Raw genomic sequence first — 26886 nt, 5'->3', positions numbered from 1 at the left:
TGCTGAAAGGGTTGACCTCCAGGCACCACAGGCCGCTTTTGAACCTTTTTACATTTACGTCCAACTTTTCTTTCAAGCAACTTGGAGGGACCTATCCGGTTCTCCCTGGGTATGGCCCCAACACCCCTGTGAGGTAGATTAGGCTGAGGGAGCTTCATGGCTGAGGGGTGGGGTTTGAACCCTGGTCTCCCAGGTCCTAGTAGTCTGACACCCTAACCACTGCACCACACTGCCACATCCATTCATTTTCTCCTCACCACTGGGGCTGCTCTTCCACAGCAGATGATAGACAGATGACCTTGGGTTGTGCTAGTCACTTTCACGCACACACACACACAAAATCTAACCTACCTCGCAAGGTTGCTGTGTGGAAAAAATGAGAGGGGGCTGTGTGCGCCCCCTTGAGCTATTTGGAGGAAAAACAGGCTATCAATGGCATTAATTAATAAGCAGTAACATTCTCACTGTCATCCCTGGAGGGTTTGGAGAGGGAATGGGAATAATAATATCCACCCCTTCCTCACCATATTGCAAGCCAGAATGTATGACAGGATAGTTTTTTTAAAAAAAAAAAACCAAACAAAAACAAAGTAAGGATCCTCCCAAGCAGACAAGCTTTGAAGTTTTGTTGCCAGCTTCAAGCCCCTAATTCCAAGCCTCCGAATCTTTCACCTCAAATTCTGAGCCTTCATCACACTCCTCAGCCCTCCCTTCCTCACCTGCCATCTCTCCCTCTATCCCTTCCTTCCCTCCCTCCCTCTGCTTCTTTGGCTTTTCACATATTTGCTTTCTGCCTCAGAGGGTATAAATAAGCAACCCGTAAACTGATCCCAAACTGATCCTGGCATCATCCTGGGTGGGACGGGTTCGTCATGGAAATTCACCAACCCCAAATTTAGCAACCGAGGGACAGAATCTGTCCCAGAGGCTCCGGAAGGGCAAGTGGGAGGGACGAGGCTCGTGTAAAAGCCTAAATAATGTGACACCCTTCAAAAGAAGGGTTGGCTTAAAACGGGGTGCTCACCTATCCCCACGCGATCACAGCTGTGTGTAAGCAACACACAGAACTGCAAGTGACTTTTCACGTTGGGGTGTGTGTGTGTGTGTGTTTGTGCATATCCTGTTATGGTTCCACCCACACTAGTGATTTGCCATAATAATGGTGGCGGAGTAGCAATGCACCTGAGCATGTTCTTTTAAAATCACCCCAGTTTTTAAATTTGCACTGAAGTGCTTTTTTAACATTAGGTACTATTGCACAATTGCAAACTTTTAAAAGGGTGGTGTGTGTTTGTGTGTTAAAGTCTGCAATTCAGTGGTGGGGAACCTCAGGCCAAATGTGGTCCTCCATGCCTTTCCATGTGGCCTTCTGACTCTCCCAAGTCCCCAAACCTCCCTGGCTTTGTACCTTGAGAGTTTTTGCCTGGCTTACATGTCCCTGAACTCCAATCATGCCTCTTGCTTGCCTTGATGGAGGGCAGAGAAGGTTGTGTGGTTGTGTGTAGGAAACTAGCCTACTGTACAAAGGTAACATTTGCAATGATGCTCGGCTCACTTTTGCCTCCGGTCCCATAGAGTGTAAGGTCATACCCTCCAACATTTCTCCAATGATAATAGGGGCTAATAATTTTATTATTTGTACCCTGCCCGTCTTACTGAGTTGCCCCAGTCACTCTGGGCAGCTTCCAACATATATAAAAGCGTAAGAAAACATTAAAAATCTTCCCTAGAGTAGGCATGGCTGCCTTCAGATGTCTTCTAAAGGTTGTACGTATTGTTACTAATCTCATTGGCTCGGGGGGGTCGTATAACTCCATACCATCCAACATTTCTACAATGAAAATAGGGACGTCCTAAGGAAAAGCAGGACATTCCAGGATCAAATCAGAAACTGGGATGGCTTCTGTAAAACCGGGACTGTCCCTGGAAAATAGGGGCACTTGGAAGGTCTCTAAGGTTATCAAATCTGCTATTCATTATGGCTTTGTCCTACCTCCACTGCTGGAGGCAGCATGCTTCTGAAGGTAAAAGGTAAAGGTAAATGATCCCTGGATGGTTAAGCCCAGCTGAATTCGACTATGGGGTGCGGTGCTCACCTCCGCTTTCAGGCCGAAGGAGCCGGCGTTTGTCCACGGACGGCTTTCCGGGTCATGTGGCCAGCATGACTAAACCGCTTCTGCCGCAACGGGACACTGTGATGAGTGCCAGAGCACATGGAAATGCCATTTACCTTCCTGCCGCAGTGGTACCTATTTATCTACTTGCACTGGTATGCTTTCGAACTGCTAGGTTGGCAGGAGCTGGGACAGAGCAACGGAAGCTCACTCCATCATGTGGCTTCCCACAGGCCCTTTGCAAACAGGATGCCAGACCAAATGGGCCACTGCCCTGATACACTAGGTGCTTATGGGGTAGCTGCGAACAGGAAGGCTATTATTATTTATCATATTTGCACCACACCTTTCCTCTAACAAATTCAGATGATTGTCTCATTGTTTACTTCACAACAACTCTGCAAGGTAGGCTACGCTGAGAAACAGTGGCTTGTCCAAGCCCACACAAGCAAACTTCATGACTCAGGAGGAATTTGTCTGAATCCACCCAGGTCCTTTGTCCATGACATCACACCAAAATGACATAATCTGCCGGCAGAGCGTGTTTTCCGGTTTTTAGCATGGTTACCCACGGTTGAGCCCTTCCTTGGGAAGGTGGTGGCAGTTAGCAGCTGGAATTAATAAAGAATCCTTAAGGCTCATTTGGAATCTGTTGCTACCTGTTCCAAGGCAAGCATTTAATTAAGCACTCAGAGCTTAGCTCTGTGGTGCAGGATGCGAGCTTCAAGTCAAGAATGCTGTGTAAGCCAAAAGCTTTCATCATCCTTCATGCTAACAGAAGCTGTTCCAGCCCAAGGAGTTACCTGACCAATTTGGCATCCCTCGCTCCAAAGCCTAGTCAGGAAAGTGCAAGCATGCTCCGAAAGCCTGGTGCGGAAAAGTGGTTCTCATGGGAGCAAGCCTGAGCAGAGCTACAGGTTCCTGGTGGCTGGGAAAGTGAGTTCCTTGCTTTTCTTAGTGCGTACAAGAGCTCTAGAGGTGGGGAGTTCTTTGGGGGGGGGACAGCCCTCTCCGGGGCCCCACCCAGGGCAAACAGAGCCTTCCTGTGACTCAGCCTGGCAAGAGCCAGCTGCTCACCCTGACGCAGCAGGTGAGTGCGGCTGCCCCTGGGGCAAGACTTACAGGTGGCTTTGGCCCAGGGCCTGAATAGCAAAGAGGGATCTAGAGACGCCTCGTTTTCTGCTGAAGTTTCTGAGAAAGTTGCCCAGACAGAGCAGGCCAATTTGGGCGAAGAAGCAGGAGGCGGCGGCATTGGATTGCCAAGAGAGGCTGGCTGGGAAAGCCTGAAGTCCTATTTGAAATGAACATAGGAATATTCCCTCTTCGGAGTCAGTTCCATTTGTCATTTCTAGTCCAGTATTGCCCACAGTGGCTGGCAGGAACTCTCCAAGGTTCCGGTCAGGACCTGATCTGGACATGCTGAGGACTGAACCGGAGACCTTCTAATTGCAAGGCACATGCTCTACCATGGAACTCCAGACCTTCTCTAAAAGCTGCATGGAGTGGCCCTGGGACTGGGTTCTGGGACCATGGCTTTGGGGCTTTGGGCAAGTCACTCGCCCCCAGCCTCAGGTGCCTTTTAGAGGAACAGCAGAAGAGCAATTTGCAATTTTACAAGGTGCATTTAGCAATCAGGGAGGGACCATTGTGCAGGAGCAGAGAATATGTTCTGCGTGCAAAAGGTCCCAGTTTCAATCCTTGTCATTTCCAGGTAGGATCTGCGAACGACTCCAGTCCCAAATTCTGGAGTGCCACTGTTGGTCAATGTGGACCAAGGGTGGCTAACCTGTGGGTCTCCAAATATTGCTTGACTACAACTCCCATAATCTCTTGGCCATTGGCCACGTTGGCTGGTGGGAGCTGTAGTCCAAGAACATTGGGAGGACCAAGAACAGCCATTCCTGGTGTCAACAATAATGTTCCTTCTGCTGATAATGTGTGTGGATGCTCAGGGTCCTTTAACTGCATGCAAAGTATTACAATTGAGGTTTTTTACTGAGGGCAGGATTAGATAGCAGATTCCTCCAGGTTTTCAGAGTTGATCTTTTTGTACTTGATGAGAGAGAGTCCTAGCACCAAAGCCGTACGTGCCCTTGAATTGCTCAGAATTACCTTTTGCCCACTTCAAATATGTCCTGTTCACTATTTTTTATGTAAAGTGGTGAATGTTAACACCCAGCAGTGTTTTGTGCAATGGTATTTTGTTATCTCCATGAAAGAAGTGTGTTTGTGTGTGCACACAAAAAACCACCCCACAATTCTGTAAAGTAGCCTTGCTCTTAGAATCTCCTCTTCCCACCGTGTTGGATGGTTTCTATTCAGTACACCAATTCCCAGAAAGCGCTGAATTTGGGCTGGAGTTTTACCGCTGAATCTCTTTCCAGTTCCAGCAACAAGCATGTGCAAAATGTCCTCCTCTTCTCTTCACTGGTAACCCCCCTCTGCAGCTTCTGCCATGCTGCCTGGGGCTTTTGAGAATTGTAGTCTGGAGGGCACCAGGTTGGCAAAGTTCGGCTCTACACAAAGGCAGGGTTGGAGCTCACTGACTTTTCTCAGGCAGTAGGGGAAGGGGACAAGTCCTCCAACATGGGACATTGTTACCCAATACAGATTAAGTCATGGGTCATAAGGCTGGGCAGAGAACACTCATTCATTCCAGAGGCTGGCCTGTGTTCTTGTTCCTTAGTTCTCCTCGTTTCTGATCCTTTGCTTGCCACATTTTGTTCATTTCCTGAGTGCATCTAATGACTATCCAGCTGCCATCCATGCTCGAAAGCCTGAGAGCTGGCAGGCTTTTATCATGGAAGATAGTATTGTAGCCTAAACACCAGATCAAGTGAGATAACTGAAATCTAGGCAGCTCCTCGAAACTTTCCTCCTTCACCTTTGAAGTGAGCCTTTCTTCTTTTTCTTCTGCACTGCAAAATGCCTGGAACAACTGATTATCCTGATACACAAAGTCAGAGAGGCCCACAAGTCTAGCCACTTCTGAGATCCCTCTCAGTTGTGGCACCAGCAGCTGTTTCACAACTCAGCCCAAAGGAATATTCCAAACCCCTGATTTAAAGGAAGTGCATCAGTCCCTGGAAGAGTGTGGCAGATGTAAATAGGAAAGTCAGAAGCTGTGTGTGTGTGTGTGTTGGAAAAATATTTCAGACTTCTGGGAGCCAGCATCTAAATGTTTAGACATCTGTCACCCATGCTCAAAAGCCTGGGCGCATGCAGGGTTTTGAGGCAACACAGAGCACTGTGTTCATTTGTTCCAACCCAGCGAAAGAGTTCTTTGTAACTCCAAGAGACTGGGCAGATTCACACACTCTTAAAAGCACAACCAACTCACATTTAAAGCGCATGACTTTCCCCAAATAATTATGGGGCTACAGTTCCTAGCATCCTTAACAAACTACAGTTCCCAGGATTCTTGGAGGGGGGCGGGATGGGACCATGTGTTTTAAAGGCACGGTTTGGATCTGCCCCCACTCCCAATCTTGCTTTCCTTTTCTGCCGCCCTCGTTGTATAAGGAAACAAAAGCAGCTCAACTTTGCCGAGGAGTTGTGTATAGACTTGGTAGACATTCCCTGGCACGACGCCAGAGTCAAGAATGGGCGGAAACAAGGAGCTGGGGAAGCCCAATTATTGAGACAATCTGAAAACCAGACAGATTCCAGCAGCAGCCTCACAAACAGGAAGCAGGGAACAATGGTTGCCTCAGCGTGAAAGGGATACATACGCTGGGGTGTGTGTGAGAGAGCAAATACTGGGGCAATAGATCTGCAAGACTTCACCCAGAGCCTGTTTTGGTTGATATTTGAAGTAGTGGTGGTGCCTCTGACCATATGCAGAGTGGCTGCACAACCCGGGGGAGGGGGGAACCTGTGGCCCGTCAGATGCTGTTGAATCCTTACCCTCGGCATAAACCATCCCACCCACTCCCCCCCCCCAAAAAAAACTATGGATCAAGGCAGAGGTCAGTAGTGGTACCATTGGAACAGGAATTGGGGGGCAGCAGGAGTCCCTCTCCATTGCAGCCTAGCAACGTTTTGAAATGAACTAAGCAACACACGGGGCGCGGGTGGCACTGTGGGTTAAACCACAGAGTCTAGGGCTTGCCGATCAGAAGGTCGGCGGTTCGAATCCCCGTGACGGGGTGAGCTCCCGTTGCTCGATCCCAGCTCCTGCCAACCCAGCAGTTCGAAAGCACGTCAAAGTGCAAGTAGATAAATAGGTACCACTCCGGCGGGAAGGTAAACGGCGTTTCCGTGCGCTGCTCTGGTTCGCCAGAAGTGGCTTTGTCATGCTGGCCACATGACCTGGAAGCTGTACGCCGGTTCCCTCGGCCAATAACGCGAGATGAGCGCCGGAACCCCAGAGTCGGTCACGACTGGACCTAATGGTCAGGGGTCCCTTTACCTTTAAGCAACGCACATTGCCATAAAGTGGCGAATAAGACCATCACATCTAGAGTCTCAAACATACCTACCAGGATCCTTTAATATTCTGAGCCATGCAGTGTTTGAAATCGTAGCAGGAGGAGAGGGCATCCCTGCCAGTCTGCTGAGTGTTTCTCAATTTTTTTAGCTAAGTGGCCATCCATTTAGGATTTTTTTATACTTAGTTTTAAAATAACAATAACAATGAGTCACCCTTCCGGCTTCGGCAAGAGGAAAAAAAACCCCAAGGATCCTCCAGCTTCCTACTGTGGTCAGGCTCCCAGAAGACGTGTCTGGCTTCCAGGCAAGCAGCTGTCTCTTAATGACATCGGTGGTGGCGCTGCAGGAAGTGATGTGGGGCGATGCCCATCGCAGTGTGACACTGACACCTTTGCTAGCCTGCCTCCCAGGCTCTGCCTCCATGCCAGGGCTAGAGGAACCTTTTCTCAGCCTGAGGGCCACATTCCCTTCCGAGGGCCACGTGCCAGGGTCCGAGGCAGACGTGGGCAGAGCAGTGGATGTAAATGTGGACCTTTGCACACTAGACTATCAGGGTTTCCGAAACTTGGGTCCCCAGCTGTTTTTGGACTGCAACTTCCATCATCCCTTGATAGCAAGGGGCCTTCTCGGTAGTGGCACCCTCCCATCAGATGTCAAGGAAATAAACAACTACCTGACTTTAAGTAGACATCTGAAGGCAGCCATGTTTAGGGAAGTTTTTAATGTTTGATGTTTTATTGCATTATTAATATTTTGTTGGGAGCCGCCCAGAGTGGCTAGGGAAACCCAGCCAGATGGGCACGGTATAAATAATAAATAATAAATTTATTTTGTTGTTGTTGTTGTTTAGTCGTTTAGTCGTGTCCGACTCTTCGTGACCCCATGGACCATAGCACGCCAGGCACTCCTGTCTTGCACTGCCTCCCGCAGTTTGGTCAAACTCATGTTCGTAGCTTCAAGAATTTATTTATTTATTTTTATTTTTATTACAGGACCGGTGGTCAGGGATGATGTCTCAAGAACAGCTGGAGACCCAAGTCTGGGAAACCCTGGACTAGTACACAGCCCTCTCTCCTCCATCAAGGCAAGGAACTGGGCCAAAGCAAACAAGATGAATTTTAACAAGGAAAACTTGGGCAAAAAAAAAATGAAAGGCACATATACAGGATGGGAGACACCTGGCTTGAGAGCAGTGCATGTGAAAAGGATCTAGGAGTCTTGGTAAACCACAAACTTGACATGAGTCAACAGTGTGATGCAGCAGCTAAAAAAGCCAATGCAATTCTGGGCTGCATCAATAGGAGTATAGCATCTACATCAAGGGAAGTAATAGTACCACTGTATTCCGTTCTGGTCAGACCTCACCTGGAGTACTGTGTCCAGTTCTGGGCACCACAGTTCAAGAAGGATACTGACAAGCTGGGATGTATCCAGAAGAGGGCAACCAAAATGGTCAAAGGCCTGGAAACGATGCCTTATGAGGAACGGCTTAGGGAGCTGGGTATGTTTAGCCTGGAGAAGAGAAGGTTAAGGGGTGATATGATAGCCATGTTCAAATATATAAAGGGTGTTATATAGAGGAGGGAGAAAGGTTGTTTTCTGCTGCTCCAGAGAAGCGGACACAGAGCAATGGATTCAAACTACAAGAAAGAAGATTCCACCTAAACATTAGGAAGAACTTCCTGACAGTAAGGGCTGTTCGGCAGTGGAATTTGCTACCAAGGAGTGTGGTGGAGTCTCCTCCTTTGGAGGTCTTTAAGCAGAGGCTTGACAGGCATATGTCAAGAATGCTTTGGTGGTGTTTCCTGCTTGGCAGGGGGTTGGACTGGATGGCCCTTGTGGTCTCTTCCAACTCTATGATTCTATGGCCCATCATCAACTGCAAGAGATCTCTTTAGAGGTTGTTCAAAACCAGGATCCTCACTCCTGCCCCAGCTTGGAATGAAACACAGACAAGAACCTGGTTCTGCGAGGTCATTTTATTCCCTGGATTCACGCCACGGTTGCAATGGGCTCCGTTGCAAAAATGCCCCGTTAAAAATAAACAAAACAATATATTAACTTAGCCGTCCAAAATTTGTACCCAGTTATATAGTGCGGGATGGGGGGAGAAGCAGAGATCTGCCCCAACCCTAGTATTTCAAGGCCTTAAAATTAAAACAAAAAAGCCCAGAACAATCATATATAATTAAATATTTTAAAGAGGCCGCTTTTTAGGTAACGCGGCCGAGGCACTAATAATTAATCCAGCAAACGCAACTCTGCCTAGAAAAATCTAGCAAGTAAGCTTCTTCGTGCACAGCAAGTTCCTATTCAGCTACGCCGTTTTGGGATGCTTCCAAAGGACTGGGGATGGGGTGGAGGCCGGGACAGAGCTCAGCCTCTAGAGCAGTGTTTCCCAACCTTGGGTCTCCAGCTGTTTTCGGACTACAATTCCCTTCATCCCTGACCACTGGTCCTGCTAGCTAGGAATGATGGGAGCTGTAGTCTGAAAGCAGGGGTAGGCAACCTAAGGCCCGGGGACCGGATGCAGCCCAATCGCCTTCTCAATGTGGCCCGAGGACGGTCTGGGATTCAGCGTGTTTTGACATGAGTAGAATGTGTCCTTTTATTTGAAATGCATCTCTGGGTTATTTGTGGGGCATAGGAATTCATTCATTCCCACCCCCACCCCCACCCCAAATAATATAGTCCGGCGCCCCACATGGTCTGAGGGACGGTGGACCGGTGGTTGGGGAAGATGGGAATTGTAGTCCAAAACATCTGGAGGGCCGAAGTCTGGGGATGCCTGATCTAGAGCAGTGTTTCCCAACCTTGGGTCTCCAGCTGTTTTCAGACTACAATTCCCATCATCCCTGACCACTGGTCTTGCTAACTAGGGATGATGGGAGTTGTAGTCCAAAAACAGTTGGAGACCCAAGGTTGGGAAACACTGCTCTAGAGAGACACAGGAAGCTGCCTTATATTCAGAATCAGACCCTTGGTCCCTCTCTAGCTCAGTACTGTCTACACTGACTGGCAGTTGTTCTCCGTGGTCTCAGGAAGGGGCTGTTGCCTACCTGGGGAAGCGCTGCTAGGGACTGAACCTGGGACATCCTGAATTCAAGGGCTGAGCTCTGCCGCTTGCCCTGTGTAGTCTTCATCTCCCAAAGAGAGAAAGAGAGCCGATTTGGGGTGGCAGCCGTGGGGACACTAAGCGAGGGAGGTGGCCGAGGGAAATCCTGCTACCCCATCCCCAAGAAGTCTCTTTCAGCTGGAAAATACAGTGCCTAGTTGAGGTGTGAGCCATTCCCCAGAAACAAACAGTGAGGTAGCCACGGCCACGGCCTCAGTTATGCCTCAAGCACCATGTACATGGAACAGAGCTGCAGCTTTTCTTTGAAATGGAAGGACTCTCAAGAGACTTTCCCTTCTGGCACAGCTGCAGAGTCAGATCAATCGCTGCTGGGCAGCAATGCTGGGAGGTTTCTTCTAGGCTGGGGTGGGGAAACTTGGAGACACCCCCCCCCCAACGCTGCTCTCAGAGGCCACAGGGCTAGTGGCCACGGATGACAGCGGCTGTAGCCCAAGGAGGGCTAGAGGGTTCCCCTATCCCTCCTCCAGGAACCTGGTTGGCCCCAATGGGAAGCCAGATGCTTACATCCTAAAGATTGCAGCGGCTCATCTGTCCCATAAGCCCCTTTTTCTGAGTGAGAAGAGGATGGTGGCAGCTGCCTTTGGACTGGAGGCAGGCACTGTTTTCTCCTACTCCGGAGCACAGGACCCGAACCAATGGCTTCAAGTTACAAGAAAGGAGATTCCGACTAAACACCAGGAAGGACTTCCTGACAGTTAAGAGCTGTTCGGCACTGGAACGGACTCCCTCGGGAGGTTGTGGACTCTCCTTCCTTGGAGGTTTTTAAGCAGAGGTCGGAGGGTCATGGATGCTTCAGCCGAGATTGCAGGGGGCTGGACTGGATGACCCTCAGGGTTCCCTCTTAACTCTACGATTCTGTGGTTCTATGCCCTGGAGCGGAGGCGCATTTAGGGGACCACGGCCAGCTCACCCGCAACGGGTGCCAAGCTGAGGGGATGCTGCAACAAGGACTTAGAACAGAAGGCAAGAGGCGGATTTCGGCGTTGCACGGGGCGCCGCTGAAATCTGAAAGCCCCAAGTCCGCCATTTGCCCAGAGGACTAAAATGAATTGCACTCTGTTCCTGAACTGGCTGCACACACAAACCTCTTTTTCTCTCTCTGGAAAGATTGCTCTGTGACATCCCGGCGGCGATTGAATGCTAACCCCCCCCACAGGTTAATTGCAAAGCATAAGGTGGTAGTTATCCTCAGGGGTCGTTTGATTATGACGGAGCCAGCTGTAAACTGCCCGATGCGAACAGCCCTCCTCTCACTGAACCCCTCCATTGCCACCCTGAACGTCTTTTGCAAAAGATGCAGGAGTCAGGTTCGCCAGCTGACACACAAGGGGGGGGGAAGGCAAGTGTGGAGCGGAGGCAGAGGCTTCAGATGGTGATGTGGAAGGAGTCCTGGAGCCACTGATCCCGGGAGTTCTGGGGCTGGAGCAGGCGGAGCCGCTGGCCCAGAGGGTTTTCCTTGTGCCCGTCGGGGCTCATCTGATCCACCTCGAAGTCCTCGTCCTCATCCGAGAAGCCGTTTTCAGCAGCCAGGCTGCCTTCCGAGTGCAGCGAGGAAGACATGTCCTGGAAGAGGCCCTTGTATTCCTGAATGGACTCGTACAGGGACCACAGCTGGCAGAGCAGAGACATGTCCAGTTGCCGGAGCCCCACCTGAAACAAACAAAGAGCGGAGAGGGCTCAGCTGGAGAATCGGCAACACTTCCCCGTAGTGCCAGCCTGGGACACCCGGCAAGCAGGACATGACCACAATTGCTCTCTCCCCCATGTTGTATTCTCCAGTGACGGGCATTTGGAGGCATTCTGCCTCTGAGGTATGTAATACTGTGTTTTAATACTTCTGTTGGAAGCCGCCACAGTGGCTGGGGAAACCCAGCCAGATGGGCGGGGTATAATAATAATTAAAATAATAATATTAAATTTTTATTTATACCCCGCCCTCCTCAGTCAAAACCAGGCTCAGGGCGGCTAACACCAATAAAATTACAGTAAGACATAAAAGAAAAGAAAACAATGAATTAAAATACAGATTAAAACACAATATTAAAATTTAAAATGCAGCCTCATTTTAAGTAGTCCATAAATCCAAACCATGAGGGAGGAAAACACAGGGGTCAGACTGAATCCAACCCAAAGGCCAGGTGGAACAGCTCCGTCTTGCAGCCCCTGCGGAAAGATGTCAAATCCCGCAGGGCCCTGGTCTCCTGTGAAAGAGCATTCCACCAAGTTGGGACCAATACTGAAAAGGCCCTGGCCCTAGTTGAGGCCAATCTAGCCACCTTATGGCTCGGGATCTCCAGAATATTGTTGTTTGTGGACCTTAAGGTCCTCCACGGGGCGTACCAGGAGAGGCGGTCCTGTAGGTGCGAGGGTCCCAAGCCGCATAGGCCTTTAAAGGTCAAAACCAGCACCTTAAACCTGATCCTGTACTCCGCCGGGAGCCAGTGCAGCTGGTAAAGCACTGGATGAATGTGATCCTGCGGCCAGGACCCCCGTAAGGAGCCTCGCTGCGGCATTCTGCACCCGCTGGAGTTTCTTATTCTTATTCTTAGTATTAGTGAGACTGTGGAGCAAGACAGTCAGTGTCTTTCAAATTCAGGGAGCAACCAAAGCTCTGTGGCAGAGCTTATACTTTGGCACCTCCAGGTACATCTGGGAAAGAGTCCTCCTGCCCCAAACCTTGGGACCCCCACCCAGACCTTGAGATCATCTTGGGAGGCCCTTCTCTGTGTGCCCCCAATGCAAGGGGTCCGGAGGGTGGCAACAATGCTCTTGTTTTGTTTAAGCACAGAGGAGGAGGAGAACAAAAAGCCCTCAAAGTCACAAGGGTCGATTGGACATCAAAGGCCAGGAAGTTTAGACTTCTTTATCAGGCTGGCTCCCGTACAAAGAAAAAGAGAGAGTAAGCAATAATAATAATAAAAAAGGTGCCAGAAGACAATTGCTGCAAACTGAAAATGGGTTTCTAGTACAGTACAGTATGGGTTTCCCTGCAGGGAGAGTTGGTGCATTTTGAAAAGTCTGCTGTGTGTTTCTGCTGCTCCCTGCTGGAGGAGGAATGCATAGCACGTGCTTTGAAGCCATGCCAAGTCGCACTTCTCCTTGACTCCCCATTCGTTACATTTAGCGGTTACAGGCAACCAACCCAATTTATGTGGGGGCTGCGTTTAAGTGAAACTGCGCATATTTGAAACACCATTGGGAAAGCCTGCGAAGAACCTCCCAACCTCTGGAAAACCCTGAAAAAAACCTTTTTTAAAAAACCAGACTCCCTCCAAACTTCCTTGCTCAAACTCCAACTCTCTTGCAGGCTTCAAAGGTTGTTCGCAAAGGCTCCTGCGATTGCACTTGCAAAGGCTTCTGGGATTGCTAGGTGCTGTTTCCATGCCTTTTTTTTGCCCTTTCCGGGCTCTTCTAGGAACATTTTTGCCATTTTTATATTAACTTCTGGGTGCGGCGCAATGCCCACATGCACAATAGCCTGTGCTATTAAGCGGATTGCAGTTCCAAGGGTGGTTTGCAGTCTTTGTTGGGTTTGTTTTCACAACCACCTGGGGGGGGGGGGCGTGTCACTGTTTAGCCTCATTCTCCTCACACACAGGAAAAGCTGAAAGTTGCACCGAACCGTACAACATAGAAAGAGTCCTGTCTGGCCCAGCCTCCTCTCATCACAGTGACCACCCGGATTCCCCAATGGGAAGTCTGCAAGCAGGACCCGAGGGCAAAAGCACCCTTCCCCACTTGCGATTCCTGACAACTGACAGCCGGAGGCATACTGCCTCCAGCAGCAGACCAGTGTTAGAAATTAGCTAGGCGCCAGGCGCGTTTTGCAACGGTCCAATTGTGACCATGTGGAGATTTGTGGATGCCAGGTTGGCGACTGGGGAAAGCAAAATGTCACTTAAGAGAAGGATCTGAAATATTTTCCTTGAAGCTTGGGTCTGTTTTATTCTGGATAGTTTTATTTCATGTTTTAATGTGTTGTAATCCGTTTCGAGATGTCTTCTTTAAAATATAAAGCAGTATAGAAATGATGATGATAATGATGCTAATAATATATCATTGGGGGGAAAGGCACCTAGACATTCCATTGTGGCAACTGTAACCTAGGTGCCATTTAGCAATAAGCTTATATATCTGAGTTTCTAACACTGCAGAGGACATAGCCTTATCCTGCACAAATCTCACTTTCCTAGTCTTCATAGATGGACGCTCTAGGCAGAGATGGGAGTACCTGATTGCCCAGGAGCCCCTTCAGCCAGAATGACCAATGGTTAGGAATGATGGGAGTTGTAGGCCACAGGGTCCTCGTGCCCGCTCTAGCCACTGTACCAGACTCTCTCTTGAATTACCATCCTTTCAGTTTTGATTCACTTACTTTTAAAACTGTCAGTCATTACAAAATGGGTCTCAGGGCAAAACACTAACAATAGCTGTACTCTAGGAAATAACCTTAGGTTTTACTCTAGCCTATTTAGAATGGACTGCTAGAAGATCAAACCTATCCATTCTGAAGGAAATCAGCCCTAAGTGCTCACTGAAGCTGAGGCTCCAATACTTTGGCCACCTCATGAGAAGAGAAGACTCCCTGGAAAAGACCCTGATGTTGGGAAAGATCACAAGGAGAAGGGGACGACAGAGGATGAGATGGTTGGACAGTGTTCTCAAAGCTACCAACATGAGTCTGACCAAACTGCGGGAGGCAGTGCAAAACAGGAGTGCCTGGCGTGCTCTGGTCCAGGGGGTCATGAAGAGTCGGACACGACTAAACAACAACAATTTAGAATTCATTAACACGGAATGCCATTGGACACCACTCACCACTGAGTACTGCAATAATGTAGACTTTGGCTTATATCAAATGATCTTCACAGCCTGACATTTGATTGAGTGCACGTAACTACTTCTAATTTCCTGGGCACTGACTGCAAACAAAGATGTCTTGTAAGTAGCAAGTTTGTCCTGATCTGACGGCAGATAACAAACACTCTAAAGATGCATAAATCCAGGGCGACTGTTTTAAGGAGGCAAAATACTCTGATCCTAGTTGTATTTTACAGTTGATTATGTACTACCGTGTTTCTCCTAAAATAAGACACATCTTATATTCATTTTTCCTATAAAAAACCACATCGCGGCTTATTTTCGGGGGATGTCTTATTTTTTAATTAAGCATGGTACAGCATTGTTACCTTAACTATGATACGGGGCTTTCTTGCGCCGCCCGCTGAGCCCACTGCTGGGTCCCTGGGCTTGACGCGGTGCGGCGCGGTGAGGCTGGGGCTGCTGCCGGCTGCTGCCGGCTGCTGCGTCTTCGCGCGCCGCCCGCTGAGCCCACTGCTGGGTCCCGGGGCTTGACGTGGTGCGGCGCGGCGTTGCTGGGGCTGCTGCCGGCTGCTGCCGGCTGCTGCGTCTTCGCGCGCCGCCCGCTGAGCCCACTGCTGGGTCCCGGGGCTTGGCGCGGTGTTGCTGGGGCTGCTGCCGGCTCCTGCCGGCTGCTGCGTCTTCGCGCGCCGCCCGCTGAGCCCACTGCTGGGTCCCGGGGCTTGACGCGGTGCGGCGCGGTGCGGCTGAGGCTGCTGCCGGCTGCTGCGTCTTCGCGCGCCGCCCGCTGAGCCCACTGCTGGGTCCCGGGGCTTGACGCGGCGCGGCGCGGCTGGGGCTGCTGCCGGCTCCTGCGGCTTCGCGCACCACCCGCTGCCGGGTCCTGGGGCCCGTTCAGTCGGAGCTCGGCGCGTCGCTGTGCTGGGGCTCCCGCTGTGCTGGGGCTCGGCGCGGCGCGCGCTGCTGTGTTTGCCGGCTCCCGCTGGGTCGGGTAGGTACCGGTACCCCCAACATGTCTTATTTTTGGGGGATGTCTTATATTTTTTTGCCTTTAAAAGATCGTGCCATGGCTTATTTTAGAGGCACGTCTTATTTTAGGAGAAACACGGTATGCATGGTGCTGTTTTACTGAGCGCAGTCGGTGTATGCATGTCGATCCAAAAGCATTTTTGCATATTTACCATCCGGCTAAACTGATAATTCGGGGGGGGGGGCAGGGGAGAGATAGAATGATTATGCTTTTCTCCAGGAGGAAAATCCAATGTGGTATTCAAAAAGGTTTTTAAAGACAAACAGACCATTGGCATACAGAAAATACTTAGGTTTCTGCAATAAAGTCCATATGGTTGTCAATAAAAATGTAAGTGTGGTGTCGTAGTTAGAGAGTAGGAACACGGGAAAGTAAAGTTAAAATCATAGAATTGGAGAATTGGAGGGATGCCTTGTCCAACCTCCAGGAGGCCAATGCATGAAAATGAGAAGGAGAGCACCCCAAATCTATGCCTGTCCATGTCAAGCTGACTGGATGACCTTGGGCCAGCCACTCTCTCTCAACCCACCCTACCCTACAGGGTTGTTGTGAGAATAAAAGGGAGCAGAAACCATGGCTGGATCTAGACACATCAAAGAAGTGTTTCAGTTAAAACGTATTGCAAACTTTGTATGAGAAATCGGGTTGGCAAAAAACGGAACTCCACAGCGCCATCTGGTGTCACAGTGTTAGAATGCCTAAGCAACACATATAAAGCGCCTTTTCTTTGCCAATGTAGCTGAGTCCCGCGGGTATTTAGAGGAGAGATGGGATGGAAATGGATCAGGGCTGTGTGTGTGTACACCAGAGAGCACTAAGAAAAGCCAAATCTGGCCTCCTCAAGTCCAGAAAGTGGTAACAAAGCTTTACAATAATGTACCTTAGGGTTGAGCTACCTAGCAAGGAAGGTGGCTCAGCCAGGCAATCAATGCCTTTCCTTGAGAGAGGGGGTGGTCCCCACTTGTCTAAAGGAGGTGGTGGCAAAGACCACCCCCTTCAGAAACCCTCCCTGGGTTTGGAAAACCTATGCAAGGAACTTTTGTTCTGTTAGGACAAGGGTTTTGGCTTGCCAGACCAAACAATTCTCCTCTCCTGCCTTGTGGTGTTGCAGAGGTTCTCTCAACCCCCACCTCCCTGAGCCAATGGGGGAGCTGTGGGGGAAGGTGGAAGCCCCATTGTGCAACAGAACAGAAGTCCTTGGGGGAGGGCCTCCAATGAGTTGACTCCCACCCTAAATAATTATTAGCTGGTTCCCAATGCCCCCTTCTTGGGCAAGATCATTGCACCATGAAACCAATTTTCTAGAGCCATTTCAATCGGGGTTTAGGCTTGGAGAGTTTCAATCAGCCCCATAGAGCCTTCAGTGGCGAGTGCTGAAGGGCTCGATCTTATCCCCCGTGCCGCTTAACATCTACATGAAACGGCCAGCGCTTTGGAGTGCGTTGTCAGCAATATGCTGATGAAATGCGGCTCCATTTCTCCTTTAGGAGGCATGGCAGCTGATGTGCTAGCTAGACAGATGCCTGACCTCTGTAACGGACTGGATGAAAGCCAATAAACTAAAGCTTAATCCAGAGGGGCTGTTAGCTGATGGTTTCCTAGACCGGATGGGCGAGGTTTGGCCTGATGGGGTCACACACCCCTAAAGGAGCAGGCGTGTTGAATGGGGGTGCTTCTGGATCCACCAGCGTCATTTGAGCTGGTGTCTCTCGTCAGCTTCAGCCGATGGCCCAGCTTATATTTTTGTCTCTATCTGGACAGGGATAGCCTAACTTCTGTTGCCTGGTAAACCTCTAGGTTAGATCACTGCAACGTGTTACGCCTACATGGGAACGCCTTCGAAGAGAGTTCCGAAATGGTAGCTGGTGCAGCATTCAACAACCAGATTGTGGACAGACCGCTTTCTTGGTACAACTGCATTGACTGACAATTAGCTTTTCAGCTCAGTATGAGCTATAAAGTTCAGGACCACAGTGCCTCAAGGGCTGCCTCTCCACACATGAACCACCCTAGGCCCTGCATTCATCATCTATGAGCTCCCCTCCAAGCATTACAAAAACAGGCCTTCTCAGTGGTGGCTCCCCATCTGTGGAATGCTCTCCCTAGTGAGGCATGCCAGGCACCATCATTACACATTTTTAGGCACCAGGCAAAACCATCCTGATTTCACCCAGGCTTTTGGCCCTTAATTTTGGAAGTATGTTTGGGACCTCTGTTGTTGTTTTTTACTCATCTTTTTAGTGGAGTGGGCTTGTGCATTTTGGCTTTGTTTTATTCTTGATCTTAATGTTTATTTTGGTACATTGCTTTGAGTCACTTTTGTGAAAAAGCGACTAATGCTATAAGTAACAAAGAATATGCGTAACTGCGCACTCATCATTGCCCTGTGTTACTTATTCAGGTTCTGCTGGGGAACAAAATTAAGCTGCGCCCTGCCTTGCGAGCAGCTAGAAACCTTGTTCAGTCCCTTTCTGGATTCCTGCACACACAGTCATATCCTTGCAGTCAACGAGGACTAAAAACATGCAGAATTTTGTTGCCTAATGGCACTATCTATGCAGGTGGCTTGAAAGGACCTGAGAAATGTACATTCTGGTGCGACCCAAAACTTGAGTGGCCCAAGACAATATATTGCCCAAGGCAGAATAGGAAATGACAAGGGACACAGCATCCAAGGCTGGCCCAGTTATGTTGGCACCTGAGCTCGGAAATCCCACAGGTGCGTCTCCCTGAGGGCACATACACAAGAGTAATAATACATCAGATAACAACTTCCTCCTCTTTCATGCCATCCCAAACGGCCTGCTCCCTCTGCCCCAGTGCCCCCCCAGAACAGGTTCGCCTGAGGGTCCTGACTTACCATCTCCTTGCGCAGCACCGCCAGGGCCGAGTCGAGGTTGGCGGGCTTGGTCCGGAGCAGCAGCTTCTCCGAGGCGGCCTGGGACTTGCTCAGGTCGTCCTGGATGCGCGTCTTCTTGCTGTAAACTTTCTCGATCTCGCGCCACGAGCCTCCGCTGGAGTTGATGATCCCGCTGAGCCCCTTGGGCAGCGGGGGGAGACCCTCGATGGCGCACACGTTCCCCGCCAGGCTGTCCTGGGAGGACTGCAGGCAAGTCATGGCGAAGAAGAGGAATATGTTTGGGGGGTGGGGGGAGGAGAGGAGAGAGAGAAAGCGGGGGGGGGGAGGAGGAGACGAAATCAGCCCCCACCCGCGCCCGAGGATGGAGAGAAGAGGCCGGAGGCCGAGAGGGAGCGCCGACTGGACGGCAGAACTAGCCAGCCCCCAGCCATATACGGAGGTGAACAGAGATGGCGGGTGGGGGCGACGCTTCAAAAAAGAGAGGTACGGGGGCCCAGGCCTACCGGTCTCCACGCCGATTTGGCTGCAGAGAAAAAGGCACTCTGGCTATGCTCAGAGGCCCCCTCGAGACTGCTGGCTTAGGGACCTATGCAGGCTGGGCAAACAGGCCCGCGCTGTCCTCTCTCTCTCTCTCTCTCTCTCGGGCCGGCTAGCTTACCGAAGCCGGCTCGGAGGCGATCCAGCTGGCTCCCCACATCCCGCGGCCCTGCTCCGGCTGCGCCGGACACCAGACGGCGGTGCCCTCCCGGCCGACCCGCTCGGCGCAGGAGAAGTGCCCGGGCCGCGAAGAGCACAGCTCCGCCCGGCGCCCGTCTCCGCCTTTGTTCGCGCTCTGCCCGTGGCGGTGAAGGCAGCGGCCACACCCGCAGCGCCCCTGCCTGCCTCCCCGCTCGCCTGCCTGCCTGCCGTGGCGGCGCGGCGCGCACAAGAACGCTGCTTAAAGGGGCGGCCGCCGCAGCGGGAGGCAAAAGGACGCCGGGCCTCCTTCGCCGCTTGAGCCCGTTTTCAGGGCCGGGAAAGAGCTCTCGGACGTGGAGCACGTGCAGAAGCCGACGCCCTTCCCTCTGACAGGGAGAGCGCAGGTGCCGCGTCTCCAAGTTGGCAAAGGGGCTTGTTGAGCGCACCCCAACCTCCACGCGGCAAGGGACTGCAGGGGTGCCTGCGCTGACGCAGGGCTCCGTTTCCTTGGAATGAAGGTCAGCGGAGACCGTGGTACCTAGGGTGCCAACTTGAATAAAGTATTGGGGGGGGAGGTATAAGCCCCTCCCCGCATAATCGATCACAAGACGCGGCGCACGCACACCATTTGAAATACTTTCTGGGAAGGGGGGCGAAGGGACCTCGGCCCCTAGGAGTTGGTTGCTATGCTATTTCAAATTCAGACCCTCCAAGTGTCCCCATTTTCCAGGGACAGTCCCAGATTTACAGAAGTTGTATCAGTTTCTGATTCAATCCCATAATGTCCTGCTTTTCCTTATTTTCATCCGAGAAATGTTGGAGGGTATGGAGTTATGCGACCCCGGAACCAAGGAGATATAATTATACAACCTTTAGAAGCAGCCCCATATAGGAAAGTCTGGCCTGGTATAAGCAGGTTCTTATATTCCTAATAAGCCACTGAGGATGCACAAAGTACCCCAAACCCTAAGGCTGCTTCCAGCGCTAAACTCATAGTTCTGCCTCTGTGTGGCGCCAGAGCTCTGCTCTCAAAACCCCATGCCTGCAGGTGAATCACCCTTTTAAATATTGTCCTTATAATATCAACCTGTCTCCCCTCAGCAAATAATTTGCTTTATCAAGAATGGTCGGTTCAGAATTTCCCACCTGTTAACCATATTCACTATGTGCCATCTGTGACAGGCTACTTTGCCTAGCCAATGGTAGAGCCCACCCTGCTTTTGGCAATGGCTAATGAGCTAAAAAACTAAGCCATGTTCCATTTCTCCAGCACTGCAAAACTGGAGTCTGAGACCTAGTGAGAAATCCACCAGTTACCATATCCCAGTCCTTGTTGTGCCCTTCCAAATGACAAGCTAACATTTTTACCATTGTGCTTCACACATCCTGACCCTATGTAGAACTCTAAGCCTGCCGATTTTGATATGCTTAGGTCTGCCTAACTCTGCATAGGAAAAAATGTAGTTTGTGTTTATTGGTGGGGAGAGAAGCTTGGCACATTTCCGCTATCAGACTGCAGCTCTGGAAGACTGCCACTGACTGATCGTTTCTCAGTGTCCTTTCTCTTTCAAATGACACCAACTTCCCAACAGGAATCATGATAGGGCAGGATACAGTTGCCTGCTTGTGGTAACATTCTCTACTGGATTTGTTTACTTCCAGTGCAGAACACCAAGGTATTACGCCAGACTAGGGCTTACCAGTAGTGTTGCGTAACTGGGGAGGACCATACCTTGGTAGCAGAACACCTTTGCAAGGAGGTCACAGGCTCCATCTCCGGCATCTCAAGAGAAAAAGGATCAGGACAGTGACAGGAAATGCTGCTAGGAAGCAGCTCCTAGTCAACATAGGCCAACCTGGTGCCCTCCAACTGTTTCTGGCCACAGACCGGGGCAGCTTTAAAATAGGATTGGCCAACTTCAAGGACAAGGCTTTCAGTGGCTGCCAGCTGCAACAGCTATGTTTTACCTCCACTGTCAGAGGCCTTGAATGCCAGTTTCTGGGAATCACGTATGGGGGAAATGCTGCTGCACGAGGGTTCTGCTTGCAGGTTTTTCATAGGCATCCAGTTGGGACACTGTCAGAACAGAAGGCTGAATTAGATGGGCCTCTAGCCTGCTCCATCAGGGCTTTTAGGTACACAAGGCAGCTTCTTCTGTTCCTATTGCATTTGTCTGTTGTCATGAGAGTCCAACCTGAAGCATTAAAACAGACACATTCCAAATTCAGCCCTAGACTCATAATGCAAATGGAGAGAAACCTTTGGTTGAATACTGTTTCACATTAGGAAGCCCGTATCACTTTCCCAAGGGCCACATTATGCCAGCAACTATCTTTGGAGCAGGCAAGAACCCAGAATTCTCACAGCAAGATGTATGTTCATGTTTCTCTGCTGTGTATAAGGATCTAACTCTGCTGGTAGAAGAGGACTAGAACATGCTATCTTCAGCTCCCTCATAAAACCACCCAGGCATGGAAGATGCCAGATTTCTCCTGACTTTCTGCAGCTTCCATAAGCATAGATGATTTGGTAGCCAGAGTACTAAACCTTGGCTGCTTTTGGCATGATCTGCCATCCTAGAATTGTGTACTCTTGCAAATGTCTTGCATGTTCCTCCCAAAGGGGCCTGGCCTTCAGCTTGAGAGCTATTGGTTTAATTGACAGCTTGTGACTGTCCCCCCTCCCCTAAGCTAAACCCTTGACAATCCTAATTTTAGAGTATCATACAGGCAACAAGACCAGGACGTTTACTGAGTGGGCCCAAAGTTCTGCAGGATGGTTCTGTGCACCCTTGCCAGAGGGGGAAGTCTAACTCATTTCCCTACCTCATTCTGTCCCAAATGAGACCCACCAGTTCAACAAAGATCTCCAGGAACCTTTCCCAAACTTCAAGACAACCAGAATGAGACAAAATGCAACACATTTTAATCGGAAGAAAGAGCACAGTCTTGTTTGAACTGCTCGGACTCTAATTTAGCCTCTAAGGGACACATTGCTTGGTGCCATAGGCATGGCTGTGCTCCTAAGGCTTGCCAATGCTCCTATACATCAGGGCCACCTCCCTGCAACAGTTCCTTAATTCCTTTGAGGGATTCTGTGCAGGACCGAATAAGTGAGCAGAGCTGTATGCTTGTTTCAACGCAAGTGCTCTGCTGGAGCTCATGGACAGCCCAGTTGATCTTCTGCAGTATGGCCTCCTCCGCTGCAGCCAGGGCACTAGTGGGAGGTGGACAGGCAGGCACTGCAACAGGGGCTGGGAGTGCTGGAGCGATGGCAGAAGCTCTGAGTCCTGCTGCTGCTCCTTCACAGTGTTCTGGGCGTGGCACATGGCGAGGAGTTGGCAGAGAGGAGAGGTACTCAGGTGAAGTGGCATCATCCGAGTTAGTAGCTAGCTGTCGTTCACGCACTTGGGATAGAGCAGCTTGAGCATTCAGGGCTGCAGAGAAGAAGCACATAGGCATCACCGTGGGGCCCTGTTACTCCTGGGCCTCCTTGAGCCCCTGCCCCAGTCCTGTACACGCACAAGCCTCTTGCAAACATCCCAATGAAAAAGAACAGGCAAGTACCACTGGAAGATCTAAGCAGCAACTTAACACTAACTCTCTCTTGTTAAGTGAAGCAGAAAAGGTTCTTTCCTGGCACACCCAGAAGCCCACTATAATAATTTTACAATAATATTTTTATGATTTTTATGCCGTCCATCTGACTGGATTGCCCCAGACACGCTGGGCAGCTCCCATAAAACACAATAAAACATGAACCATTTAAAACTTCCCAGTACAGGGCTGCCTTCAGATGTCTTCTAAAGGCAGAATGAACAATAAAAACATGAATATAGGGAATCATCCAAGTTGCCAGAGCATCAATGTGTAAGCATTAAACAAGTGCTGCAGCACCAGTTATGGTTTATAGCAACTGCAGCATTTAAACTCCCAGAAATGGAATCAGGCTCATGAATTATTTCCAGCTAATTAAGAAATACCTCTCCCCACCAACACATAATGGGAGGAAAGCCCTAGATCCTAATCCCCACCCTCTAATCCAAGACTCTTGTCCTTCCCAATCCATCCCAGTGAGGCAACCTCCCCACACTATCCCAAGCATACCCGGATTGTCCTTGTCAACATCAGAATTAAGTTCTTGGCAGGCGACACAGTACAATTTCTTCTGCTTGTCTTGCAGCAAAATGGTCTGAAAGGGCAAGGTTATAGCAAGGAGAGAAAAGTGTCAGAGCTTGCAAAAGGAATGTGATGTGTGAGAGATGGGGGTGGGGGTGTGTATGGGGGTGGGGAGGTGAGAGAAATTACACCAGTGAAATAAATAAAAACCTGGATTCTAGGCACCAAAATTCTAACTGTGAGCTAATGTTTGATAGAGAAAAGATTGTCACAAGATGTCAGGTGTTGAGGAAAGAAGCAGGAGCTTCCTCCACTTTAAAAGACACAGATGCACAATTTACCTCATTATTTTACATTCAGGGACATATAAAAAAGCATTCTGCACTTGCTTAAGACCAACAGATATCCCTTCTTCAGAAAGACTCCATCTATCTCCAAGGAAAAGATTAGGGTAAAACAATTGTGTGCATGTGTGTGTAGTGGTGGGGATCACAAATGATATGCAGCTGCTACTTCCTAGATCCCTCCTATCTTCTACTGACCACATTATTGCATATTGAAACCAGTGCTCTGATTACTGGAGAGAGAGGAGCTCTCTTGGCTCCTGTTTTTAGAAAACTACAGGAGAAAAAGATTTGGCTAAAATCTGGGTGAGAACTCAAAGGCTTGTTGATCTCATTATTCCCACCTCAACTTTCTCCTCAAAACTCGAGCAACCTTTTCAACTCAAAACCTCAGGACTCATATTTTCTTCTATGGTTTGAGCATAACTTGCCGTTCCTCATGGTTGCTGCAGACTTGCTGAGCCTATGTGTGGCCCTCTCCCACAACCTCATACATAAGACCCAAAAGTCTTAGTTGCCGTCTAAAAAATAGCTGGCAGAGGCTAGCTAAGGAAGGGCAGAGAGCTCTGTTTCTCCCACAACAGCCTACTGCATTTCTTTGGATGAATGGCCTTTTCTCTCCCAATAGCCCACTTGCCTTTGATGCTGGGATCAGAGGCAGGATGGAACCTTCTGTTTCTCTTCCACCAGCCTGCTCACTAGCCTATGGCACCAGGTGAATGCTGAAATATGCTTTGCAGGCCAGTGACTGCCACAAAAACTGCATATACAAGCCGTAATAATACTCAACACTGCCACAAACTATTTCAAGCATTCAGAATGCTTCTCATATATTATCTCGCTGTATTCGACAGCCCTGAAAAATGGAGACCATATTGTAGATGGGGAATGAAATCCAGCTAGACTAGGAGACTGACTTACCAGAGGCCATTGAGGGAACTCATGTCAGTGCTAAGATTCAGACCAGTGACTCCGCAATTCAGAGCTCAACCTCAGCTCAGCCTTCAGCAACCTGCTACCCTGACGCCTTCGTGTAGGCGCCAGGTTGGCAAAGGCTGTATTTGCCAGTGGCTACACCAGCTCTTCATTATTATATAATACACGGGTGTCAAACTCAAGGCCCGGGGGCCAAATCCGGCCCGCCAGACCTCGTCATGTGGCCCGCCGAGCGCCCCAGCCAGCGGGACCCAGCAGCGGGACCTTGCTGCTGAAGCGCCGCGCCGACAATGCGGTGACAAACAGCTGGGGCCTGGGGGGGGTAGAAAGGCGGCCGGAGCAGCGCTGCGTGGTGCGCCCCAAGCCACAGCAGGAGAAGGAGGAGGCAGCTTGCCGGGTCAGCGCCCAGCAGCACCGCACGAAGAGTCCCGAGCCTCTGCGACGCAGCAGTGCTCTGTAGCACTTTGAATCCTCCTCCTCCTGCCACGGCTCGGCGCCTGGAAACGGCTGCTGCTGCTGCTGAAGCACAGACAAAGCACCCAGCAGCGCCGCGTGGAGGAGGAGGAGGATTCAAAGTGCTACAGAGCACTGCTGCGTCCCAGAGGCTCGGCACTCTCCGTACGGTGCTGCCGGGCACCGACCCGACAAGCCGCCTCCTCCTCCTCTTGCCTCACCTCCTCCTCCTCCTGCCGTGGCTCAGCCTCATGAACGTGCAACTCTGAGGCTTTACGCACGTCTGCTAAAATGGACACCCGCTGCCTCACGCTGCACGGGAAATGCTTTTTGCCCCTGGGTCCCTTCGCGCTCTTTTCTGGCGCTGAATCAAGGCGGTGACCCCCCTTCCCTTCCTTTCTTCCTCTCTCTCGTTCTTATTCTTTCTTTCCATCTCCTTCCTTCCTTCTTTATCTCTGTCTTCTCTCCGTGTTTTTTTTCTTTCCTTCTTTATTCCCTTCCTTCTTTCCTACTCTTCTTTCTCTCCCCTCTTTCCTTCCTCTCTCCGTCCTGCTCCCTCTTTTCTTTCTTTCTTTCTTTCTTTCTTTCTTTCTTTCTTTCTTTCTTTCTTTCTTCCTTCCTTCCTTCCTTCCTTCCTTCCTTCCTTCCTTCCTTCCTTCCTTCCCATCTTTCTTCCTCTCCCTCATTCTTATTCTTTCTTTCCCTCTCTACTTCCTTCCTTCTTTCTCCCTTTCCATCTTTTCTCCCTCTTTCTTTTTCTTTCCTTCTTTATTCCCTTCCTTATTTCCTACTCTTCTTTCTCTCCCCTCTTTCCTTCCTTCCTCTCTCCCTCCCACTCCCTCTTTTCTTCCTTCCTTCCTCCCCTCCCTCTCCCTCCCCCTCTCCCTAGAAACATAGGATGCTGCTTTATACTTCTGGCCCTTAAACCCTGGAACCAGGAGAGCAGCTCCAGTGAGTCAACCTCAGCCAGTCCCTTTGGTGAAGGGTGGTGGCTCACTGGCAGAACATTTCTCCTGCATGCAGAAGGACCCCAGCATCTCCAGGTACCAGTAGCTCTGCAAAGCTCCTGCATGAAACCCTAGCGAGCCTCCACCACCCAGTGCAGTTACCGAAAATCATTTTTCAATAAATTGTACAATAATTGTACATTTGAATATCTACTTGCCATTATTCTGACTATGTTTCTGCTTTCAGAGCTAGTTATTACTTACATCATTACAAAAAACCAGTAATAATTGAATGCAGTGACAATAATTTATGATAATAAAGAGTGGACACATAGTCCTACAGATACAACCGGCCCTTTGAGGGTGACCAAACTGCTGATGCGCCCCCCCCCCCGATGAATTTGAGTTTGACACCCCTGATATAATAGCACCGCACTTCAGGGAATTCTCCTGCCTGTTAAGGTGCTTGAGTTTAAGAATGGTGTTGTTGTTGTTTTTTTAAAAAAGCCCTAAACTCCTCTCAGTTGTGCTGCAGCTCCCACCTGCCCAGAAATTCTTCCTTGGCGGAGCAGAGAGAAAGGGATGACAGCAGAGATAGGTACTCTGAGCGTGCTCAGAGGTTCCCTCGTTCTCCCCCTCATGTTTCGCGCAAACATGACCAGGCGCCTTCGCCTCCTCTCACCCCGCACTCCTCGCAGGAGTCGCCCAGCATGCGGTAGCCCTTGAGGAGATAGTCGCTCATCAGCTTGCTGATCTTGTCCTGCCGTTCTTGCCGGGCCTGGATCACCTTCAGCTCCGCCTCCGACGGCGGCTGCCATTCCGGTTCGTCGCCTGGGCGAGGGAGGGAGAATGGGAGGAGCGGCGGTGGGTGAGGTGGGGAAACAAGCCTTCTCAGTCCCCGTCCCGCTAGCCGATTACTAGGCCAGGCTCGCCTCTCGCCAGGGCCTGCAGGCCCGGTTGCCATGGTTACCGCTCCTCCCTCACTTACCTGCCGCGTTCAGCGCCATGATGTTCCCC

The 26886-nt window shown here is 50.3% G+C and overlaps 2 protein-coding genes across 3 annotated transcripts; both read right to left on the bottom strand.

Moving 5' to 3' along the window:
- Positions 1-8509: 8509 nt before the first annotated feature.
- On the bottom strand, positions 8510-19256 carry FAM89B (family with sequence similarity 89 member B). The gene is made up of 3 exons (XM_035099279.3): positions 19051-19256; positions 18393-18635; positions 8510-11331 (listed from the first exon to the last, which is right to left on the bottom strand). Exons 1-3 carry the CDS (start codon positions 19087-19089, stop codon positions 11047-11049), a joined length of 567 nt encoding a protein of 188 aa, XP_034955170.2. The 5' UTR covers positions 19090-19256; the 3' UTR covers positions 8510-11046.
- A 2718-nt stretch (positions 19257-21974) lies between these two features.
- Positions 21975-26886, bottom strand: ZNRD2 (zinc ribbon domain containing 2). Of its 2 annotated transcripts, XM_035099455.3 has the most exons (4): positions 26858-26886; positions 26552-26700; positions 23178-23262; positions 21975-22507 (listed from the first exon to the last, which is right to left on the bottom strand). In XM_035099455.3, the coding sequence occupies exons 1-4, from the start codon at positions 26874-26876 to the stop codon at positions 22113-22115; spliced, it is 648 nt and encodes a 215-aa protein (XP_034955346.1). In that variant the 5' UTR covers positions 26877-26886; the 3' UTR covers positions 21975-22112. The 2 variants fall into 2 exon arrangements, with proteins under 2 accessions (XP_034955346.1, XP_034955345.2); XM_035099454.3 differs by having other exon boundaries at positions 26552-26879.

This window comes from Zootoca vivipara, chromosome 16, assembly GCF_965207765.1.
Source record: "Zootoca vivipara chromosome 16, rZooViv2.hap1.1, whole genome shotgun sequence".
NCBI lineage: Eukaryota > Metazoa > Chordata > Lepidosauria > Squamata > Lacertidae > Zootoca > Zootoca vivipara.
Note: the sequence above shows the minus strand (reverse complement) of the source record. Positions and strands in the feature narration are given on the sequence as shown.